Source organism: Trachurus trachurus, assembly GCF_905171665.1.
Source record: "Trachurus trachurus genome assembly, chromosome: 5".
NCBI classification, from domain to species: domain Eukaryota; kingdom Metazoa; phylum Chordata; class Actinopteri; order Carangiformes; family Carangidae; genus Trachurus; species Trachurus trachurus.
In genome coordinates this window covers 25,786,724-25,811,805 of record NC_139896.1, presented here as the reverse complement: position 1 = coordinate 25,811,805, position 25,082 = coordinate 25,786,724, and the positions used below count along the sequence as shown (strand labels likewise).

Sequence of the window (25,082 nt, the reverse complement as noted above, 5' to 3'; positions counted from 1 at the left end):
TTTTGACTGATTATTTCAACTCATTGCTCTGTGTCAGAGAAATTGCAGGACAAACATTGTCATTTCTTCAAAAACACCTCTAGAGGGCACTAATGTGTTTTCTCCTTCATTTATCACCAAACAAACCAGGTTCCAAGTGAAACTGAACATCTACCAAAATCATCTCCATTTCAAGCCAAACAACTACAGCCCAGCGACTGCTACAGTATATCCTGAAGAAACGACCATGTGAACTCCCTTAAGACTGCGGCTGTGATGCCTTTCAGGTGAGGACAGAGCAGCTTCACTGGCATATATCAGGACAGGAGTTAATGAGTGTAAAAGCTGAACACCTCCTAATAGCGGGGTGTGGTCCGGTGCCAGGGCAGCCCTGTTGGATTAGCAGCAAGTCCCACAGCGCTCGTCTCCTAATTACAAGCTGGTGAGCGCAGTGCAAGCCTGTGTGACTGCTCAACCTTGCTCCTGTGGGCATGCTATACCACACCTGACAAACAACACACAGACTCTCTCACTCCTAAGACTCTCCCTAACAACAGCAGCGGTGCCGTGGCAGCCGTGGCCACCTGCAGCAGGCCTGTGTCCCTGCCGCCTGTGTCCTTGGCTGGGCTGCTCCATCCCGCCCGCCCGCCTCTCCCCTGTTTGCCCTGGTTTCAGCAGAGCGAGCTGCAGAGTGCTGCACTGCATTGCTGGATCAAAGCAAGACTAATGACTACAGCAGAGATGTAGCTACAGCACCGAGGCCCCAAGTGTTCCCGCTTGCGATGCAGAGCTGCAGTTAAACCACAAGTGGACTAAAGATAGCAGATAGCTGCCGTCTTGTCTTCTGCCAACTCTGAAAAAAAAATGTGCTCTCTGGTGTAGATGTGACAGGTGAGGAGAAGGGACTCATTCAAGCGGACTAGAACATCACGTTAACGGCTATAGCTGTGACATGTTTACATCCACAAGTCCACATCCATAGACTGCAGCAGTAGAATTTTGTGAATCTGGAAAAAGAAACATCTGCATTTTTCTCAAACAAAAAGCATCACCAGAGAAAAAGAAAAAGAAACTATGAATGGGTCTATTTCTCTGAGTGTGTCTTGCGACACATGTGTCAGATCTGCAGTGCCACTGAAAGTTCACGATGAAGCATTTCATCAAGAATTTTTCCATTTCTCCTCATCTGCCATCTCCTTTCCACCCTTCTCTCCGTCTCCTCTGCTCACGTTTCTCCTCCTCCTCCTCCTCCCCCTCCTCCTCCTCCTCCTCCTCCTCCTATCTCTTTCTTCAACAAAAAGGCTATTAATAGAACATCCTGCGCTCTCTTTTTAAACTGCAGGGAGCATATATTGTGCACTTAAAGGGAGGAAGAAGCTTGAGATACCAGGAGGCGTTTGAAAATGTCCTCCACACTGCCCGAGGCTACAAAGACGCTGGATGTCCTAAGAATAACAACAAAGAGCCTCTGATCGATTCGTGGCATTTGGTATCAGCACAGATGCTCGTTCGACTAAATTTAGCTCCTCAAATCATTTGCAGATTAAATACCTTGCAAACAATGTGATGTGAAGGGAAAAAAGGGCTGGAAAAACATTAAAAATAAAAAAACACCTCTCACATGTTTTCACCGAGCCGTGCTTCTTCCACATTTCAGAATTAAAGACACACAATAAACACACTGAGAACCATTTCAGTTGAATTATTATTGGCTTCATTATTGATATTACTTTGTCAGGGTTATGAGCATTTGGAAGGATTATATGCATTTTTTTTTCATAATTTTCACATGTTTTTCTTGTCCATAGATTGTCCTTTTTGTCTTGTAAAGTGCAGATAATACTATGTTTTAAATCCAGACTTCACATACAGTATATAGTACATGGTTTTTGCTCCATCATCCACTGGTTAGTATTTACATTATTCTCTCACATTTCATTTCATAGAAAGAAAATCAATTATCCACTGTACCAATGTTGATGGATGTTTTCAGGCCTCTATGATATGGGAGGGAGGGACAAAGGGGAAGGGGAGGTGGGGTGAACAACTGTACATATTGTTTCAGTGGATGCCACACTATCAGGCTCTGGGGTCAAATGAAAAAGAAAAAACAGAAAAAAACAAAGTTCTTTCTCAAACACACACATGCATACAGATTGCATATTGATCATCTTGTTTCCCGTATGTATGAGTTTTTTTTCATGTAGGAGCCTTGTCTTGTCTCAAAGAGCTGACAGCGCAGTTCAAACAAACCCAAAGTTCAGAAAGCTCATATTCACATTCAGCTAACGTGTGAGTGTTTGACATGCAGCAGCAGAATATTGCAAAGTGTTTCACTTTTGCTTCAAGGTTTAGTTCAAATGCTCTGTCAGCTCTCAGGATCAACGTATAATTAGTGCCAGATAAAAACAAAAAAAATCTGTGCTTAAACTGTTTCCCCCTCCCCAATGAACTACCGGCTAATAATCGTTCTCTGCATAGATTTCTCAGTGTATTCACTGTTGGGCACCCTTCTCATGGAGTGAATTTGCTGGTGGGTCCCTCAGCAGGTGAGAGATGATATTTTTTAGAGGCTGTGGTGCTCCCTATAAAGCAATACAAGATTGTTGTTATTAATTGACTTTGTTTCCACCGGATAAAAACATTGTACAGGTTCAGATCTGCGAACAGATGAGGATGATTCTACTCGTATTTGTGCTTTAAGCAGAAATACTCGTCAACTACAACATTGAGTTTTTCTAGTGTACGAGTTGCTACAGTGAATTTGGCTGAGGTACAGTAACGTTCACTATTTAAAAAGGTTAACGGATAAATGTTGACACGTATCTGCAACATTTATCCGAAAGGAAAAAAAAGAGTGGAATGAAGACAAAAGCATGCATAGACAAATATTTTTGGTCAGACTGTGAGTGTGGTTTTTTTCCCCCCACATAGACAGATATGCAAATGGCTGTTGCATAAATGCAGCTGTACAACCAGGCTAAGACACTGACATTCAGTGGTTCTCTCTCTCTCTCTCTCTCTCTCGTTAATACACACACACACACACACACACACACACACACACACACACCATACATAGCTCTGCATCAACTCAAACACATCAATACCCAATTGATGATAAACAAGTTCCAGGTTAGACTGTGGAAGTCCATAAAGGTTCATTCTTAAAAAACAAAACAAAAAAAACATCCATGTTCTACACAGACCACCAAAGGATTGTTGGAATATTGCTAAACTACTTATTATGGTCCTACATCAGATTACTGACCATTTTATCGTGTCAATCCACTTTTCATGCTTCTCTTGGGAACGCAACAAATAAAACCGCTCCAGTTCCTGTACTACCACAATTCTCTCTTAAAAAAAGAAAAAGAAATCCTTTCAAGATGCATGAAGACAAACAGGGATCTGGACAGAGAGACGACCTCAGAAGCCTCATGTCAGGCAGGTGGACGAGGCATCCTGAGCACATATTGGCAGCAATGTTGTGTAAAAACATTTTGCTACTGCAGGTTCGAGACTGTAGTGAGCAGAATGAAACCCTAAGAATAAATATGTACATCCTGGCATGACAGAATTCATTTGGACAGTTCGTGCTACAGACCTCTTCCTAATCCGTCACCTTTCTAATTACTGAGGACATCCATGAAAAGATGGAGAAAGGCAAGAGACTCAGGACTGAAGTCACGGGACCCCTAGCCAATATCTGCTACACTGCTGCTAATTATCACTTCCCATATTGACGTTACTGCCTTTGACTGTTACCTTGGCAGTGTTGAGCGAACGAAGGGAAATCTCAGCTGGATACAATCCTAGAATCAGAACCTAATTCACGTTTGATGCCAACTTTTAAAAGACAGATTGAGCTTCTGGCATCAAAGACTTCCCAGAGGACGGCCAGACTCTGTTTAAATTCTGACCACTTTAATGCCAATAAAAAGCTTTTCTGATGTAAGATTCTGGTTTAGGGATGATACAGTTTTAAACAGTGCCGTGGCTCTCAACAACTACTTCACAGAAGGCAGTACAGAAATAAGTGAAGCAAACTTTCGGTATATAAATCCAGGACATGTGTCAGGTTTGCTGGGAAACTCACCAATAAGGTAATTTTTTTTTTTAAATGGCTAGTAAGAGTGTTTCTTTGGCACTCCGAATAGGCTCTGAAACAGGAGAACGTAGAACAGTGCTCAGAACAGTTACTATTAGAAGTAAAAACATGGCGATGACCTGTGGAAAGGTGCTCCCTTTCTTTTTAGTTTTAGTTTTTTTTAATTGTCTGATAAAGTATGTGTATATGTGTTCTGTCTGTATACATATATCTTTTTAATATATATATTATATATATATATATATATAAGAAATAAATATATCTATTGTATAGAATTATTTTTTGTCTCAGAGGCTTCTTCTTTGAGTTTAAACGCATGCTTCTAGGAATGTTTTTGAGGTCATGCAACACTAGGAGAGTAGCGTAAACCCAGATAAAAAGGCAGTTCAGGGGAAGCATTGTTCTATACATGAGTCCTTAAAAGTTACTATTTTGATCAGGAGGATGTGATCATGTGACAAACCCGTGAAGGAGACAGCACTGCAAGTCTATCGTATCTGCAGCTGGGATTAACGTCCAAAACTGGAGTGTGAGTTTCTGCCTGAAATCACCGCTCAGCTACAGCAAAAAGGTTGAACAGCAATGACTCCTACATGGAATGTTATTATTGACGGGGACGTCGTATCCTGGTAAGCGTAGGATTTGAGCTTGTGATTATTCCTTAAGAAATCCTCTAACATACAGCTTTAGGTTTTTGAAACAGCTACCTGCAGGCATACTCTTAAAACTGTGAATTTGTATAGAAGGCAGTGTACAGACAAATATACAGTGGTGTGATGAAGCAAGTGGCAGTCGAGAAACACGTGGAAATTCTCATTCAGTAAAAATGTCATGCAATAATCTATTGACTACATTTACTACTAACAGCACCTACCTACCTACCTACCGGCTATCAGTTAAGTCACAGTTAACCTATACCTATCTATATGAATAAGTACCGTATGTGTGAAACCGTGAAAAAAAACAAAAAAAAAACAAGAAGAGACATTCAAGCTGTCCTCAAAGCTCTGCAGTAAGACCAGTTTGGGTGAATGGAAGGGGGAAAGCTTGCATTGCAATACATACAGTACATGTAAGACCAAAGCAGTGAAAAGTCAAGGCCATTCTCAGTCATTCATCAGATACTGATGTCTACTGGGAAAAAAAAGGCGTCGAACCATAAGCTTAGCGCTGATGGCTGTCATACATCCTTGAAATAGCGTGGTGTACTTAACCACGAACCTCGTCACAAGTCACCCACAGGCCACATCAGCACTGGAGTGGGCTTGTGTTATGCTCACACATCCTCTTATCACTAAATGGTGTAGCATAAGACAGTTTTGTTTCATTGGCTCCAGGAAGCAGCATATGTAGTGCGCGAGTAGGGCTCTTCAGAAAGCGCATGGCAGAGTAGTGTGCCTTGTAAAATGAGGGACCAGGGGACAGGGAGACTAAAGCAGAGCTTGTGTTGTGTTGCTTTCTTTCAGCAATAATTAACTTTTTCTTTTTTTCTTTTTTTTATCTTGCAGTGTTTCTCCCTTTTTCTTTTCTTTTTGTGCACTACTGTTGGCTACTGTTGTGAGCAGGATCTTTTTTTTACGTATCGTTATTAACTTTTTTTTCCTTTTTTTTTTTAACAGCCACACAGACAAAGCCAACTCCATGCAGAAATACATAATTTGAAATTTTACTCTGTTTGACAGTGACCAGAAGTTTTAAGGGGCAGGCTGTGAGAAGTGAAGACAAGATGAGCGCAGAGTGAGCGAATGGTCTATGTAATTTTTTTTTCACTGTCTTTCATCATCATCATCAACATCCAGAATTCTATTGCCTTGATTTTTCCAGCACACGTGAGGTGGGAGGCTGTACACCTGTCCCGTCCAGTTGCTCAGCTCCACATTTCCCGCTGTCACGGGAAGTAAAACAGCAGACTACACGTCTGTGAGCATTTTGGTGATGTTTACATAGTTTGTGTTGGCCAGCGTGCAGTTAGCCGTCTTGAGGTTCTCCTCCTGAAAGTCCTCATTGCTGTTGTTCACAGCCTCCTGGATCTCCATATAGTCCGATTTACTGATGGTAGAGCCGCTCCGGCTCTTCTTTAGCTCCTCCGCTGAATCGGCTTTGGGTGTGACCTGCAGATACTGCGCCTGCTCCTCTCCCTCCGTCTCACGGTGGTAGAAGTAGTTGAAGTTGGACACAATGACAGGCACAGGCAAGGCAATGGTCAGCACACCTGCAATGGCACAGAGGGAGCCCACGATCTTACCACCGATGGTAGTCGGGACCATATCACCATAGCCGACTGTTGTCATGGACACCACAGCCCACCAAAAGGCGTCTGGGATGCTTTCGAACTGTGACTCGGGCTCATCCGCTTCAGCAAAGTAGACGGCACTGGAGAAGAGGATGACCCCTATGAAGAGGAAGAAGATGAGCAGGCCGAGCTCTCTCATGCTGGCTTTCAGGGTCTGACCCAAAATCTGAAGCCCCTTGGAGTGACGCGAGAGCTTGAAAATTCTGAAGACTCGTACTAAGCGGATGACCCTGAGAATGGCTAAAGACATGGCTTGCTGACCCGCTTGACCATCCTCTGGCGTGTCTGCCAGCTCTGTGCCGAGAGTGATGAAGTAAGGGATGATGGCAACAATATCAATAATGTTCATTATATTACCAAAAAAGCCTGCTTTGCTGGGGCAGGCGAAGAAGCGCACCAGGAACTCAAAGGAGAACCATATAATGCAAAGAGTCTCCAGGATAAAGAAGGGGTCGGTGAAGTAGGTGTTAGTGTAGCTGATGATTGTGGTGTTGGTCTCGGGTGAATAGACCTCCGAGTGAGACTTGTGCATGTCATCCTCATCATTGCGGAATATGGGGAGGGTCTCCAAGCAGAAACTGACTATAGATATCAGGATGACCATGACAGAGATTATGGCAATAATCCTAGCAGGACCTGAGCTCTCAGGGTACTCGAACAGCAGCCACACCTGTCTCTGAAACTCGTTGTCAGGAAGGGGCCGCTCCTCCTCTTTGATGAAACCCTCGTCTTCTCTGAAGATCTCAATGGCCTCATCACCCAACTCGTAGAAGCGAATCTCCTCTGAGAAAATATCGAGGGTGACGTTGACCGGCCTTCTTAGCCGGCCTCCTGATTGGTAATAATACAATATGGCGTCAAAGCTGGGTCTGTTCCTGTCGAAAAAGTACTCGTTCCTCAGCGGGTCAAAGTACCGCATTCTCTTTTTGGGGTCCCCCAGCAGAGTCTCTGGGAACTGGGAGAGGGTTTTGAGTTGTGTCTCAAAGCGCAGCCCTGAGATGTTGATGACCACCCTCTCACAACACTCATGGTCGGCCTCTGGGTCATAGTCCTGCGGGTGCCCCGGGTGTGCAGCCGCCTCATCAGAGGGGTCGCCTGTGGCAACAGTCATTCTGCAGGAGGAGGAGGCCTGCACTTTTCAGTGAGTCTGGGTCCTGCAGCCTGGAGAACTGCAGGCAGGGGCCAGGAGAGGGAGGGGGCTCAACACCGTAAAGACCTGACGGCCACAGGATGTCACCTAGGATCTGACTGCATGTAGGACAGATAAAGCAAAGACAGACAACAAGGTCAGGTAAACCTGAAACATGATTCAGCACTCAATACTGAATCCACAGACAACAGCACTTTGCTCTAGCTTGAAGATCAAACAGCTCAAAACAGATGAAAATAGAGCCACCGTCTAGAACATTGTCATTGTCATTGTCATTGTCATTTGATCATTAGATATGCGTTATGTAAAGTTACACTGTCGTGAGGAGCCAGTCGATACCAAAATGAATCAGCTCATGGAAACTACTGCTCCTGACTTGGGAAAATTAATATGCAAATAACAATCCGCCTTGCATATGAATTGCTTCAATGCAGGTACACTCAGAGGCTAACTGGCATTGAACCCATACAGAAGCTCATACATTAGGACACTGATCTGCTGCAATGGACAATATCCAATGAAATGAATGGGAATACCTTTCACAGTGAAGCCATGCATGAATATGGCAATGCAGCAGGCATCAAATTCATACAGACAGCATCCTGTCTAGAATATCATGGATAACCACTGCAGTCTAAACACATAAAACGTACCAGGCACTTTTAAGATTTACTGCTGTGCCACTGCCACACAAACACACCGACACATCATATTAACTGACTTCGGTTTTAGTTTTGCTGGAGCATTTTAGTCTTGAAATGGTGCCTGTCTCTGAAATATTCAAAAACATCTATAAATAATTTATCCATAGAAGGAAATAGGTTCCAAGAGAAAAAACTGTATCTCTTGTCTGCATCATCTCCACTCAGAGTGGGCGCACAGTTTCAGAGAAAAGGAAAAAGAAAAGAAAAATCCTCATGAAGCATACAACAAATATGTAACTGCATGTTTACTGATCATTATCACGATCTCTCCTGAGGAGTTAATCAATGCATCAGCTATGAAAGGCCACGACTTGAATAAAACACATTCAATCGAAATTAAGAGATGATAGGTAATCCTCAGCTGCCGTATCTCTGGTCCATACATACCTGCTGACATCGTCTTCATATCTGGATGTGAGTGTAGGCTCCTGCTGGACACTGGTATCAGGCAGGTGAAAAACCAGCTGCGACAATCGGGTCTTCAGTTCTCAGTCAGGGGTAAAAAAAAAAAAAAAATTGAAATTTCCAATGTGGGACAGTCGATGATATTCACCTCATGTTGTCTGCAGCATCCTCGCCGCCTACACCGGTACAGTATGTGCGGGTGTGTCCTCGCTTTCCCCTCCCCGACTCCTTTACTCCGGGTAGGCTGTCGTGGGATGGCGATTGGCAACAAAAAAAGGGAGGAGGGAACCGATCAAGGAGGTGCTGGTGCTTCCCTTAATAACCAAAGGTGCTGGGATCAGCAGAATGATCTGCCTCCACTGTTCCCCTCCAACGCCTGTGTGACTGTGTGACGAGCCGCGGCTGCAGACAGCCGCAAAGGTAAATAGTCCTGAGAAGTGCTCAGAGAGGCAACATCTGCAAAGAGGGGCGGGTGGTTGGGTAAAGTGAGGCGAGGGGGTGGGAGAGCGAGAGCTTAAAACAGATCATCTTATTACCAAGATTTAATAATTAGACCCGCTCGGAGACGTATGCATCAATAATGAATCCTCTCTTCATCTCAAAATGAGAATAAGTCTGCCGCGCGCAGAGAATTTAAATGTATTCATGCGTCACTCCGCCAATTTGCATTTTCCTTTAATTTTCTAATTTAATCACAGCACAGCATCTCGTCAAGGCAAAAGACTCCAGAGTGTGAGCTGTAGAGTCAAGTGCGTCCCTGCGTTTCCTGCACAGACACAGCAGTGTGAGTCTTTCTAATAGCCTACATGGTGAGCAGAGCCGCGTCTTCAGACACTGACTTGACGCGACATGGATGAAAGAATCGCCCTACGTGGTGGGGCTGGGAGATTATGCAATTTCACCGAGCCACAGCCCCGCGACGTGTTCACACATTACACACAAACACATAAAGCGGCTTGTATTGGACCTGCCTGGTCTCAGCTGGGCAGGAGGTGGGAGTTTGTTTTTTTTGGTTGGTGTTTGTGAAAGACACATTTCTGGTTGGGATATCTCTGTAGTCAGCAGTGGCCGCTGGGCTGATGTAGAAAGCTTAGTCAAACCTGCAGTCGGGCATTGCTATGCATACCAAGAGACGTGCTGGTGATGGAGAAGAAGGCTACGGCGGAGAAAAAACGCGCTCTCCATCCGCACTGTAGCCAACCACTCCTTACCTTATCTGCAGTGTGGGCAATTTAAAGGGGTACACTTCTCTTGCATTGTTCAGCAGCAGTGCTGTGGGTCAATTGGTTTCACGTTTATAAATCCCCAACTCCAGATTAACAGCCCCCCCCCCCCCCCCCCCCAGCCTATTACACCCCCCCACCCCACATTGCATTACGATAAGTGAAAGCATCATTATTTTAGACAGGGGCTGCAATTTGCTCATTCAATTGTCCCACAAACAATGAACCCCATTTCTCATTCAGGTTTTTTAGTCTGAGATTAAATGTTGGAATTATTACTATATACAGAGGCAATTCTCTTATAATAATCTTCCATTCGCCATCTGCCCTGTAATTCTCATTTCTTTTTGCTTTCTGTGCACAGCGGTTATATTTGTAACCTTTCCTGGCAACAAGCTTCATTAATAATAGATGGCAGGGTGACTAAAATAGAGCGAACCCTCCATCATGGTGGGCTGCTGGATTCAGAATGAAGAAAGGACTGATCGATAGCGATTCCTGTCCCTATTATCATCATTGGAGGTGGGAATGAAAGAGCGGCGGCCAAGAAGTGACCTCCGGAGAGTACAAAGGTCAGCGGGAATCCCTTGGCCATGGAAGGGTGCGAGGTGAATGAGGAGAAAGGAAGGGGGTTGGGTAGGCCAGCAGGTTGATTTGTGTGCGACTCGGCTTTGCCAAGGTTACTCCCGCCAGACCTGAGACCAGCACGGCTCCCAGCGATGTCCCTCCTGTCTGGCTGCCTGCCGGCTGCCACACATGCAGGATACCTCTTTCACTATCTCTTAATGGCTTTCCCAGGTTCCTCATGACAGCACAGCCATTATTTATGAGCTGGGGGCCCGTTACAAAGACTGTTAATGCAGGCTCTCAAGCTCAGTTCACTTTGCATTATCTGGCTTGCTTTAATTAAAAGCGAAGAGTCCCACCACTGTAAATGGTGTGCGTGCTTAAGTCATTTGCGGGACGTAAAAATGGTTGGTTGTGTAAGTTGGCAGGTGAGGGCGTCAATGGTGAATTTGTTTCCAAGAGGTATTGATTTCAGGAGTTGTTTTGGCACAAAGAGAAGGAGCAGAGATGATGAACTTGATGAAGCTGAAAGTTCATTAATGCAGAGTGACAGGTCATTTCTTCACCCAACACTGAGGTTTTTTCCTGCTGCAGTTTTACTTATATGAGTGTCTTTTGTTGATCAAACACAATGCTGTGTCTCATCGGAAATTAAGCTGCACAACAATGACACACATTTGCACACACTGCCTTCGTTTGAGGTTAAGATGCTTTTGTACAAAAGCTACAGAAGCTCAATGCCTCAACTCTGCTGGGAAATTCTGAAACTGGTAAAAATATTATTCAGATTATATTGTTTGTTTCTTTTTTTAATTGGATAGGTGATAGTGAGGAAACAGAAAAACAGTGTGTTGCAAAAGAAGAATATGTATTAAAGGTATATGCAAATCAAATGGTGCAAGTCCTAAAGGGGCTATTTGCAAGTTTAATTGGCTTCTTGTTGGGGGCATTTGGTGCTGCTGATCATCACTTAAAGAGAGCTCCGGCCATTGTTTCATTTACAAGGTTATAATACGTCTTCAGGGCAAACAAAGACAGTCCAGAGCTAGCAAGTTAGTAGGATGAAAAATTTCAACCCGATACTGATAACTGCCTCTGATGTCCAATATAACTGATAACGAGAAGAGAAGAGAAGAGTATGACTACTGTTCAATATTGCGATGACGATATATGACTTGCGATAAATAAGCAAATATTCAGGTGTGCATATTACCGAAAAAATGACTGAGAATAAGAGTGGAAAGCTTGCACGCTGTAAACAGACTCCAAACATTATAAGTCGACTAAACATGAGAGGTCGTGCCAGTACAAATATGCCAATCAATTTTGACCAAATTGTAACAGCAAACAGCAGTCCTGGCTCTTCAAATATCAATTAATTTGTTAATGAATAGAGCACCACAACGATACACACAGCTTCACTGCGATGACAACCTTTTAGGGTGATTAATAAGATTTGTCGTGTTGACACTTGCTGTCTTTTTTCCTCCGGATGACTGAGACTCATTTTCCATGATTTAGCCATAACATAGTGCTACATTATCAGAGCAATAAAAATTGTGTATTTTTCCACAAACACCACCGATAATTATTGTGCATCTCTACTAGTTAGCATGCCAACTTCAATAGAAGAAAAGATGTGATAGAGACAAATATTACTGCTGGACACTACTGGTATTAGACCATTTTTACTAATGCATAGCAACAGCATAATGGCTCCATAAACCACAAACCACAAATGAGTAAGAATCAGAATCAGATCACGGGCTGAAAAGCAAATTAACAAGACTTAAATTTGACCAGACATCTGACAACAGCTTTCATTTGAAATATTTCTAATGCCGTACCAAAGTTCCATTACCAACTGGGTCAAGCGGACAAATGCCTTGAGGTCATTAGACCCCAAAGGAGATCAAAAGTCCCAGTTTTCTGCATGCTATAGTTGATTATGGTAATTGGATTGATTGAAATTTTGTACCATTGAAATACTACGGCTGGTGCTCCATTAGTAGCTGCTTTTGTAGGGCATGCCTTACAGTGAGATATTACGCCAAATTAAAAAGCTTTGTTAGTCCAGTTTCTACTGTGCTCTTTATGGCGCTCGTTCCCATTAAAGCCGTGTTTGATCAAGAGTTATCTGATTAGAAAGCAAGTTGGCAGACATTAATGCCAACTTTTGGACAGGTGAATAATGCAATGCAAATTTTCAGTCTGTACCAAAAACATAACATTTTGCGATGGAGCAGCGAATGTTTATTTATAGTGTACTGTCTATTTGTAGAAGAATTTGATGTGTAATCAATCTGCTTTTAGTATTTCCATCCAGATGAAGGTCCTCTGAGGTCAGTGGTTTAAATCAATATGGCTGACTATAGAAAGGCTTAATATATATGCTCTCCTTGATTTAGCGGTAAGTGTCTGAAGAACATTTTCCTTTCCCAACTGTACTGAGGTTCGATACTGAGTCCTACTGACGACCTGCAGCGGATCAGAATCTATTTTGTACATTTTAGCATCACAAAATTACCAGAACATTACCTGTGCCTAAAGTTTCAATGTATATGTTTGACTTGTGTGTTTCTCAGTGGCAGGTGTCAGTGCTGTTAAGCCTTGTCTCTAGAGTGCAGCACTGTTTTTATAGAGGCTAGAGGTCTATTGTACCTCCTTGCTCTGTGATACTGCATTGCAGCAGCCACAGGTTTCCACTACACACACAGAGAGACACAGTATGAAATGGGATGCACACAAAAAGGTCAAAATTCCAGCATGATTCAACCTCAGGACCCTGTTCTGCCTATAACAAGCTCACAGTCAAACAGTCAAGGAAATGCAGTAAGATGGAACTGATGAACTCTGCATCACTTTGGATTTGCTGCTGCATTAAAAAAAGGTTTTCTGCTTCTAGATATGATGATGCAACACTCTCCTGTGTATAACTCCTCAGTAGCAAAATCATCACCATATTTAATGAGAATCTTATGCTAAAATTATCTCATATATATTTGACAATTTTCTTTTTTCTGTTTTTTTCCCAGCTGGATGAAAACATCATGCAATCCTGTAACCTTGCTGCTAAACACTCCCCCCAAAATGTATCTTCACTGAGACTCAATTTATTTAACCCTCTGGAAGATGAGTCATTCCAGCATCATTGCCCTGTAAAAGAGGCCAGGTTACACACAGCTATTGGAGCGGGCTGGTAAAGTGGAGGCAATAAAAAAAAAAGAAAAGAAATAGAAAAGTGGATCAGGTAAATATGTAGCAATTCAGCTCCCTGTGCTGTCCTGGAGCTAACAGTACAGTACATCTGAGGTAGAGACAAAAAGAGATAGAGGTGAACAAGAGAAGGATATGGAAGAGAGAGCACTGTGAAAAGAGAGGGGGGAGAAGAAAAAGGGAGGGAAAGGAGAGAGAGTTGGGCGCGTCAGATTGAGGCCCAGCAGGATGAGGGCAGACGCTGGAAAAGAGCCAGAAACTAGGGGAGAGACACAAGGAGACTGGTCCACTGCAGTATACTGCCAAGCTGTGGCTCACTTAAGACTGATAACCTCTCAGAAATCTGCACACACGCCCACCGCACCAGCTTAAGATCCAAACCTGTGGGTTTGTAGATCGCTGGTCGCTGCCTGTAGACGTTTCCCCCTCACGACAGCAGTTTACTGCATTGACACACGGTGCTGCTCTGGATGTCCTGAAGTTACAGCATGCAACATTTGGCTGACATGAACACACAGGCAGTCACACTGTAGTGCATTCAGCTGCTTCATCTGTCATTTGCACTGACAGCCAAAAAAAAAATGAATAGAACTGAAAGAAAAAAACTTGGCTACAGTCAATGCAGTGTGCCATGCTGATGCTGAAGAGACTGTGAGTCAGTGAGTGAGTGAGTGAGTCAGTGTCAATGTTGCAGGGATACCCCTATGCTGCATTATACCATGTGTCTGGAAGAGTGAGTGAAATTCAAGTCAAGGTAAGTGCTTGCTTCAGGAACAGAGGGTTACATTACACCAAGGTCACACCAGAAACAAGATCCCTTCTGTGTGAGGGCGAGAGAATAAAAATAAAGCCGATTGTTTGTGCGTCTTAAGCTTTTTACATAGAGGGCAAAGCTGTGAAAGAGGTGGTGGTTCACTTGCATCGTATACAGCATTGACTTTGAATATTTTAGCTTATCAGTGCTTTTGCTTCACTTTTACTTGCTGGAATGTAAATGAAATAATCTGGCATGAAAGCACAATCGTCAAAACATACTCAGCTCTGCTTTAAGGTTTGCTTGTGATATGCTGTGTTTGTTTGCTGCGGCACTGATGCACATTGTGGCATTTACAGTGACAGCAACTGTGTCACTGTGATGATGCAAAGCCGGGATTTGAGGTTTTTTTTGTTTGTTTGTTTGTTCGCCAGTGATTCAAGGCACCAAAATATTTGCCTCAGCGTCATGCAGCAGTCTCATCTGCATTCAACACTGCTGCTGCTGCTGCTGCTGCTGCTGCTGCTGCTGCTGGGCCCGGCCGCCACTCTGACTCACAGGACACCTGAGGGACGAGCCAGGGTTACACAGTTTCCAGGGTCACAAGGTCCTGACAAAGCATCTGACCCCCACGACCAGCTAACAATTTTAATGTCATCTGTCAAGGTTAAGACAAACACACTCCTGGAAAGCGCCTTTAAAAAAAAAAATTAAAAAAAACACAGCTTCAAAAGAAATTGTTCGAGGTCAGCATTGCTACTGTAGTTGGGCGAATCTTTTGCTCAGCCTCATTTGGTTGCTATGGAGACCGTTTCTGGGGGCAGCAGTGGGAGGAGGCTGGGTGGTGACATCACGCCTACAGCGTCTCTGGTGCCTCTGGGATATTTCAGGTAAAGTTACAGCAGCACGATGACAAAGCACTTTTCATTCCCCTGCAGTCAGCTGCTCTGGTTAAAGATGGATTAGAAAACGTGTCCAATGTGTAGATTATTGGTTTTCCTTGTATCCAAAGCCAGACACCTGGGACGTGTTCTCCACCATATCCCACAGCTGCCTATATGAGACTGGGTTTCGCTGTCAAGCTTTAGTATGTCTGCCCTCTGGGGGGGAGGGGATGGGGAGGGGGGCTATATGCTGTCTGTGACATGCTCTCTGGGCTTTCCTTTGTCTCACTGAAAGCCCTGAACAGTGAGTCTTGATGCAGAAAAGTGAACTTTATGAATACCCCCCAGAGTGCCATTACATGTTCTCCAAAGAGCAGATGGATGAATGGCACCCAGAGAAATAATGGCAATATGTCTCCTGGTTTCTATTTTTGGCAGCGGTGAGTTACAGTTTTAGGGCAAATACTGTACCACATAAAAATATCATCAGAGCAGGAAGAAAAATGTGCAACGCTGTGAATAATTGCACCGGATGCAGCCACTACCTTCCACTCCCACCCACCCCCCACCGGCGTGTCATAAACGCGCTCTGGTAAAGTTCAGAGACGACGAGCGGCACCTCTCCTGGCACACGCTCTCCGTGTTAGCATGCTGGGTATCATTAGAGGTAGCTGGCTGCTGCCAGGCATCGTTCTTCTCATGCAGGGAGCGATGGTATGGTGAGGACAGCGAGGAGACGACGCGAAGGGGGGGAAGCCCGGGGTCTCCTCCAACCGGCTCCCTTCCCCCACCCCAACCCCCCACCCACTCCACCCAGACACAATCGAGCACAATCCTAGACTCCGATCCCCTGGTCTGCCTGGAGCAGCAGTGTCACAGAGGACCAGCTGCGGAGCTGACTGCTTGCAGTTGTCTGCTGCTTCGGTGTGTGTGTGTTTGTGTATCACACATGTGAGCTTGTATATGTGGGAGCCTTCTGCCTCGGACTCGGTGCAGAGTGTGCACACGTCCTCCCCAGGACTATGATGCATTCAGGCACACCAGCTGTGACTGTCTTACAGCTGTGCAGCTCTCTCTCTCTGGGACAGTGGGACAATAAGATAATTTAAAGAAACTGGTGGGTGATTTTTCATTTAGAGTTGGGGTGAATTAATACCAATGTTTCAGACACTAAAACAATAGTCTCAGAGAGAGACCCTTACTTACCTACTAACAAATATAAACTGATTTTTCTATCATTTTAATATATTTCTGACAAAATCAGGTAAACTTGCTGTCAGATGTTAAATGTGTGATGTTGAACACAAGCAGCTGTACAATAAACTTCCACAGCAAAACAAACTGGAAATTAATAGCCAAGTGACCAACAATGAAAACAAGAACAGACAATTAAGGCTACATTAATTGATTTTGTTTCTTTTTTTTGGCCACTTGGTGGCACTGGAGCAAGATGAAGACGCTGACACAACATCACCTCAGATGTTGTCACAAGCATCTTAGCACACAGTTTTGTATTCAGACATCCAGCGGAGACAGAGCAGCATTACCATCTGAGTGTGTGTTATGAGAAGTTTAATTAACATCATTCATGAACCGCTCTTAAGAAGAAATGTCTTCTTAAAAGGCACTTGTGAAGTTTTCAAGCACATTTGAGAGCTGACACACTTGTGCAAAATATGTGATTATTGCATTTTCTTCAGTTCTGCAGTTGCGTAATATTATGTGATTTGAATTAGAATATTTTTTTATCATTTGAAATGTTTTGAATATTTAAAAAATATATTTTACAAAGCATTGCAGTCTCTTCAAAAACACTATCACTTATTCACATCTGTTATATTTATTGGCGACCACACCATCAACTAGCAATTAAGTGACTGATCATGGTATTTACATCTACTGCTGATGCTCGTACAACAGCTCTTTTTTGTTCACTTCCCGCAGCAGTACCTCCATTTCAGCACTACCTCTTTACGTTTGGAGTCCACTTTAGATTTTCTTCTGGGCATTTTAACTTTCTCAGCTCACCTTCTCTGCTCAATCTCTGTGGACTCTGTGTGCACAGCCCTGCAGCCTCGTGCCCTTTTACAGGGATTGATGGAGCGTTTACCTATGCTAATCCTATGTTAATTAGGGTCACCTGTCACACACTCTCGATTTATGAGGAGATGTGAGTCATCAATTTAAAAACTCAGCTGAAAACATTTCTGCAGTGTGAGAACACGTTCATAAATGTGACATACAGTTTTCTTAAGAATGACATAAGAAAGAAATGAAGATAATACTTAAAGGTGTTCAGAAATGGCCGTTTGTCCTGTTTGTCGCGTCGAGTTTCCACGAGTTGCCGCACGAGTTTACCCGAGTAAGGAAAACTAATTTGATTGGTCGTTATCGAGCGGGCGGAATATTCAATGTTTGGGGCGAGACCGAGCTCGGTGTGTGTGTGTCTCTCAGACGTTTGATTGACGGATGATGGATCCAATATCAGTGGCTGATGAATCGTGAGCAGCGTGACGTATAATCCATGTGCCTGCATTATCCAATGCGGGAAAAAAACACACTTTCATCCCGGATTTACTCGAAAATAGAATTTTGCACAAAGTTTGGTCTACATCGTCTGATAGATGAGTTATTACACTAACGAATTTGGGCTCAAATTAAATTTTCTTTTCTGTATAGCTTTAAGAAGATATTGGTGAATGAGGCCAAATATTCAGTGTCTCCACAAGCTCCTCGGAAATATCTGACTCCTCAACTCCTAAAAGCTGCACTAACCTGTTTCCAATAATTGTCCACCTGCAGTTTGATGCTGGGCAAGAAGTTAACAGTCCGTTGACCGGCGCTTTTGGAAAACAGATGTCGCAAACCACAAACAATGAGCAGAAAGATGCAAAAACACTGTGGAGCTGAAGGAACTCTGCAAACACATCCAGCTATGTAAGCAACATGCAACACATGGTCACTGAAAGATTCTGAGTAAATATAATATAATAATAAAGATTTCTTGGTTGATTCATCTTTTGTAATAACATAATAGTTATTACACATAACAATATAAGCCTATTCCCTGAGGAGATGAGTGTAAACAGATATAACTGATAAATTCTTTTGAGCATCATTGATCTCATGAGGCCACGATATCTCAGCCTATTAAGCTCTAACAGGTTTACCTCTGATGCTTCTCTCTCTGCAGACCAGAGGACAGGTTGAACTGCAGGCGGCCGTTGTAGTGCTGCCGTCCAGCTCTGCAGGAGATGATTAACGATGGTGGGTAACATGGAGGTGCGTTTTCATTTCCCCCTGGTTAAAAATACATTGGAGAAGGGCTTTAACTCCAGCAGAGGAGACAGAGGGAACAAAGCCACTCAGCAGATCTGAGACACAGCACCTGGAGCTGTGTGACACGTAGTAGCACCTGGCCAGACGGAGCGAGGTCTTTGCAGCGCTGCATGTAAAACTTAAGACTCAGCACAGCAGACAAAATGTTGTAATCTGTGAATTTAACTGCTTCACATAAATATCTACCACCTCTGCTCTAATTTAAGGTGGTTCCAAATTTGTGTTTATCTTTCTTCAATGTTTTGTTTTTGTGTTTGATGTGCTCAGTCTGATTTGTAGATACAATGAAGCATATATATAATTATGCAAATCAAATGTGGACCTGTGTTACCAAACAGGCCACCATCATTTAAAATCTCTGTCATTAAGACTAAACTTTGCCAAACAAGAACACACTTGACCAAATATACCAAGTATCTACCAAATATACCAATATCTCACCCCAACTCAGGGCAAATAGTAAATACAGTATCAGTCCCAGAATATGAGTTACAACGTATGGAGAATAGCTGCCCATTTCATCTAGTTTCAGAAACACACAAGGCACAAGGTAGTACAGTAAAGTAAAGTGTTCTTCTACTCCGTCCAAAGCCTCATGCCCTTTATTTAAATGTTGCTGTATTTAAAAAAATCACGAGCTCCCATGCTGCAAAAGCACATTTTGCTTCGTAACAGCCAGTACACCTCCGAGTGAATTTCAATTTTCGCGAGTTTTTTTCCCTCCCACTCTGGCTCACAAAGTGTAATTCCCTCTTTGTCACCTGGGAAACCGAAATTATGGGTCAGACTAAAAGCCTATGGGTGGAATTTTAAGGTAGTTTCCTGCCCTGCATGAGAAACTCCATGAGACAGCCACACGACCAATTCTAGGACAAAACGCTGCTCCTGCCTCAATGATCAGGGTCCCACAAACCACACCCGGCGTGCATAAACAGCAACAATAGTAGTAATGATAAATAACAGCAATTCTAACTCTTCTGTATTTTTGTTTTTTAAATTTTCCTCTGATCTGAATAAAACCCAAGTATATTAGTATTAAATCTGTGAAACACCATTAATGGCAAAAGGAAGGGTTTTGAGGGCTGAGGAGGATTAATGCTCTGCATGAATAACTATGTAGTATACACACTCAGTACGCAGGTTATGAGGACATAATAAGGAAAAAGCAAAATGTACTGTAATATATATTTCACTTCCACATTTCTGCTGTGTCTGAAAGAGCACACGAATAAACTTTTTCAAAAGACAGAATTCATGGCAGAGCCTTTGAACTGGATGACACTACATTCCACAGGTGTATCTAACACACTGACCACTCCCTTAGACATTTGGTCTGTCAGTAGAATACATTTATGTACATTATGTTGTGATATTTCCTATGTTTGTGGTTAGTTATACCTCGAGACAGACTAATCTGGGAATATGAAACATTTTTACAGCTCAGTTGTGCTAAATTTCTGAAAGACAAGACCATAACCAAGCAATTCAAGACAGTTGGGACATCAAATTAGCTAAATTATGCACCGCACTTCAATAGCATCATAGTAAAAAGCATAATCCCTTCATAAAACTTAAAGCTTTAAGTCCTCAAATCAGCATTTATCAGCATCATACAAATATGCTTTACAGCATACCATAGATAAGAACATGGATCATTATAAGACACAATGACTGTGTTTTCATATCTGTTTGCCTCCACTTAAGGTGACCACAGAGGACTTAGTTAAATAAAATACATTAATAAAAATGTATAACTGCTCTCAACTACATTACAGTGTTTTAAAATGCTAGTGGGAACTGTAGTCTTTAAAATCTAATAAGGAGCACTTGAATATCATCAGAGCAAGATCAATGTTAATCTCCTTTGCAACAGTGTTAACTGAGATGATCCACTAGAGGGCAGTGCAGAGCTACTTTCAACAGCAACTTCAACAATAACACAGCTCAACCTGAAACCAGACAGGACTTCACCAGTTCAGCAGCTGGACCTATGCATTCATTTACTTAATTAAAGATACAGTGAGCATGGCTTTAAACATGTTTTACCTCATTTATCATTAATCATACATACTAACAAACACTCCTTCATCTGTAATAAGTGTTAAATGTTAAATACATAATTTAAATGTTGTTATTTCTTTTAATTAAAAGTGACAAATGGTCTCCAGTTCATGCTTGTCCTAAAGTTTACTGCTGTGCTCTGCTGTCTGTCACTGTAACCTGGAAATCTTTGGTTTCTAAAGAGTTCGTCAAACAAAACAAGACGAGGACAGGACAGTCTTTGTCTTCTCAGAACAATGTCGTTATAAGGACCAAACGATTCACTAATTAATCTAGAAAAGAATCAACACAATAATAAATCATGAAAACAAGCGTTTGCTGCAGCCGCCGTGGCAGCGGTTTACAGAGGCTCTCATACATATTGCACGCCAAAATGAGATACAGCTGCGTAATTAATGTTCAGAGGATTCCTTTGAGTTTCACTGTTTGTTTGTTTGTGTCACTTAGCCTACAAGCGCACATGCGAGTGTCTGCTGGAGGGGATGAAAGGTGGCTGACGTCAAGCCTAGTTGGCATGCCAACTCAGAGAACAGACCTGAAAAACAGAGCAGCTGAGGTGGTTTTGGTGACGGGAAACAAACAGCTACCTATGATATTCATATGTTTACATATCTGCTGATGCACAGCCTGAAGATGTACACATTGTTGACTTCACAGAAAGGACTAAAACTGTAAAGTGTCTAAAAATGGATTCATCCACCTTTACAGAAACAGAAACGGTATCGAAAATAAAAATAAAGAAATAATAAAAAAAATTAATAAGTCACGCAGTCACAGCCTCTTCAAGGACAAAAAGGTGAGGATGAAGGTTACCGTGAACCACCACAATAGGGAAGTCTTGTTATGCCATGGTAACATTAGTGGGGGTTACCCAGGAAACCACCGTCGTCATGGAGACTGCATCACAAGCTGGGTTCAGTGAGCAGGGAGGCGGGACATGCCGCGTTGTCCCTCCTTTCATCCACGCTGTTTCCATCCTGTCATCACATGACTGCTCTCTTTCACACACACATATATACATACAATTATTCACAATACGTTTCATCTCACCCTCTGCTCGTGTGAATATTCATCCATGATGCTGGCGGTAATGAGATGTTAGAGTCGGGATCTCTTGATTTTCCTTTTTATTTAATGTAGGCTATATAGGCAGTTCTGAATAATAAAAATACAGTAAAGCTCGACTTATAACTCATGATAAGCATCTCCATCTACACCACTGTGCGGTTTATTACCTGAATAATAATCGGAACAAGACTCAAGAGTCCATATCTCCACATGTTATGATATTAAATATAACCTAAACAAGTGGTTACGCATAAATGACCAGAGTCTATTCATCACATACTGGACAATGGAACTTTTCTGTCCACGAAGTACACGACGTCGTTTTTGACTGACGGATACATACAATATAGTAAAGTACTGTATATGCTACACGTGTATCCCCAACCGTGAACAGCGACAGCATTCGCATTATTACATCGAGATATGTAGGCATCATGTGGCACTATACACTGAAAAAATATCTGTTTTAACAAGCCGCTTACTTCATTCAATGTGGTTGTTTTGTTTTTATACCCGACAACAACGTGGATAGAAATGAATACTCCTCCAGTGGGTCACAATAATACTTCTCCGCACTTAGAAATACTCAAAACATATGGATCTACACTAAGAGCAGTAGGCTATGATAATCTCCCGTTCGTGTAAATGCAAAAAAAAAAAAAAAAAGGGATAAATTACTTGTTAAAACGGACATTTACGCAGCGTTCATCCACAGATATGGACTGACATATTACGAGCGGCTATATATATATATATATATATTAAAAAATAAAATATTAAAGCTACTGTTCATGCTTCACACATGAGCCGTGTCTGGTTCATTTACACGTCCGTGAAGATCTTTTTGATGTTCACGCAGTTCTGGTTGTTCTCGGTGGTGAAGTTGGGCTGCTGTTTGAAGGCGCTGTTGTTGATGCCCTCCTCTATCACCATGTACTCCGACTTGCTGAGGGACGAGGAGCTGCATGACCTCCGCAGCTCCTCGGAGGGCAGGTGCTCACAGCTGCCCGTGTTGGCGTACTGTGGGTGCTCCTCTCCGTCCGTCTCCCTGTGGTAAAAGTAGTTGAAATTGGACACAATCACGGGCACGGGTAAGGCAATGGTCAGCACGCCCGCTATTGCGCACAGCGACCCCACGACTTTGCCACCGATGGTCACCGGGTGCATGTCCCCGTATCCGACCGTGGTCATGGTGACAACTGCCCACCAAAACGCGTCCGGGATGCTGGTGAAGCTGGACGTGGGGTCGTCCGCTTCTGCGAAGTAAACCGCGCTGGAGAAGAGGATAACTCCGATGAAAAGGAAGAAGATAAGCAGACCGAGCTCCCTCATGCTGGCCTTGAGGGTCTGCCCCAGGATCTGAAGTCCCTTTGAGTGGCGTGAGAGCTTAAAAATGCGAAAGACCCTCACCAACCTGATCACCCTCAGGATGGCGAGGGACATCGCCTGCTGGCCGCCGTTGGTTTCCGTCTCGGCCAGCTCCGTCCCCAAAGTGATAAAGTAGGGGATGATGGCGACAATGTCAATGATATTCATGATGTTTTTGGAGAAGCAAGTTTTGCTCGGGCAGGCGAAAAACCTCACCAGCAACTCGAAGGAGAACCATATGATGCACAGGGTCTCTATCACAAAGAAGGGGTCTGTGAAGGGGTTTGGCGCGGAGGGAGCGGTGCCATTGACCGCCGGTGCCACCGTGGCTTGGTCTCTCTCATCCCGAAATTCCGGCAGAGTCTCCATGCAGAAAATGACAATAGAAATCAAAATGACAAGAACTGAAACAATGGCTATCCCCCTCGCCGGCCCTGAGCTTTCAGGATACTCAAACAAAAGCCAGACCTGCTTTTGGAAATCATTTTTGGGCAGCACGCGCTCCTCTTCTTTGATAAACCCTTCGTCCTCTCGGAATTTCTCCATGGCCTCCTCGCCCAGCTGATAAAACCTAATCTCCTCGGAGAAAATATCAATGGGGACGTTAACAGGTCTCCGTATGCGCCCCCCCGACTGGTAGTAGTACAGGATGGCATCAAAGCTCGGTCTGTTCCTGTCGAAGAAGTACTCATTCCTCAGTGGGTCAAAGTAGCGCATCCTTTTCCTGGGGTCGCCCAGCAGCGTGTCTGGGAACTGGTTGAAAGTTTTAAGTTGCGTCTCGAAACGTAGACCCGAGATGTTGACCACCACCCTCTCGCAGCACCCCTGGCGACCGCCGCCGCGCTGGTATCGATCCGCCGACAGGTGAGGAGCCGAGAGCACGGCCGGCTCCTCCAGCATGTTCTCCACCGTCATCGCGCGCCTCGCCACCTCCACCTCCACATAACCCCGGTGGTCGCTGCTGCTGCTGCTGCTGCTGCTCCTGTGCCTGGCGGATGAGGGCGATTGGATCACGCTGGAGGTCTGCTCATCCATACAGGTGGTTTCTGGTCTTGGGAGGTGTGTGTGTGTGTGTGGTGGGGGTGAGGGGGGGTGGAAGGGAGGGAGGGGGTGTGGGGGGGGGAAGCAGAGTGCGCGCCACGCCTCTCTCGGCCAAAGCTCACAGCTTTGGGGAGCCGAGGCTCACATCTCCTCTCACCATCACCTCTCTCTGTCTGTGTGGATCCACAGTGAAGCGCGGCACTCCCCTCTGCCTGAGTGGTTGTTTTCTTTTTTTCTTCCTCCAAACACGTTGACACCCGCCCACGGCGCGCATATGTCTGACATACGTCCACCACCACTCATCCAATCGGAAATTAACTTGACACTCACTGTCGAGCGCGTGCACCTTCGCACCCTCACACCTTCACTCAAGTGTTGTGGCACACACAAACACACACACACACACACACACACACACACACAAACATAGGCTACACACTTGCTGAATCACCTGTTTGATCCAAGTTAAGATTATTTTCCTGTGAGCTCACGCGCGGCTCACATGAACCCTTCAACACCTTCGTCACGTGCAAGTATCAACAAAGCTGCTGCTTGCTTTATGCCATTTACACTTGTCCTTTTCTCAACAATTAGAAAACGACAGTGGCCCTAAAAGCGAATCGAGATTTTCTTTTTTCTTTTCTTTTTTAAATGACTGAAAAAAATCAGCAATAACACGGAGGCAGCGGCATCTCTTTGCTCCGCTGTGTGAAGTCTGGCCATGTTTACGTCTTTTTCCACACAAACACTAAGTCATTTTCTTTTTGGCAACAGGCAACAGAGGTCTGCACCGTGGAGATATCCACTGTCCAACTGCGACAAAGCAGGATATTTAATTGCTTGTTCTTTCAATAAGTGATTATTTGTTGTGGAGGGGCTGCTGCTCTCCATGGTGCTGAAAAAGAAAAAGCGCGCACCA

General features: G+C 43.8%; 2 protein-coding genes across 2 annotated transcripts; both read right to left on the bottom strand.

The window, feature by feature from the left end:
- Positions 1 to 6,000: 6,000 nt before the first annotated feature.
- LOC310986490 (potassium voltage-gated channel subfamily A member 2) lies at positions 6,001 to 7,494 on the bottom strand (the record flags this gene model as incomplete). The annotated part of the gene is made up of 1 exon (XM_083972419.1): positions 6,001 to 7,494. One exon carries the CDS (start codon positions 7,492 to 7,494, stop codon positions 6,001 to 6,003), a length of 1,494 nt encoding a protein of 497 aa, XP_083828545.1.
- Positions 7,495 to 22,576: 15,082 nt separating this feature from the next.
- LOC310986619 (potassium voltage-gated channel subfamily A member 3-like) lies at positions 22,577 to 24,157 on the bottom strand (the record flags this gene model as incomplete). The annotated part of the gene is made up of 1 exon (XM_083972603.1): positions 22,577 to 24,157. The coding sequence occupies one exon, from the start codon at positions 24,155 to 24,157 to the stop codon at positions 22,577 to 22,579; it is 1,581 nt and encodes a 526-aa protein (XP_083828729.1).
- Between the last annotated feature and the right edge of the window lie 925 nt (positions 24,158 to 25,082).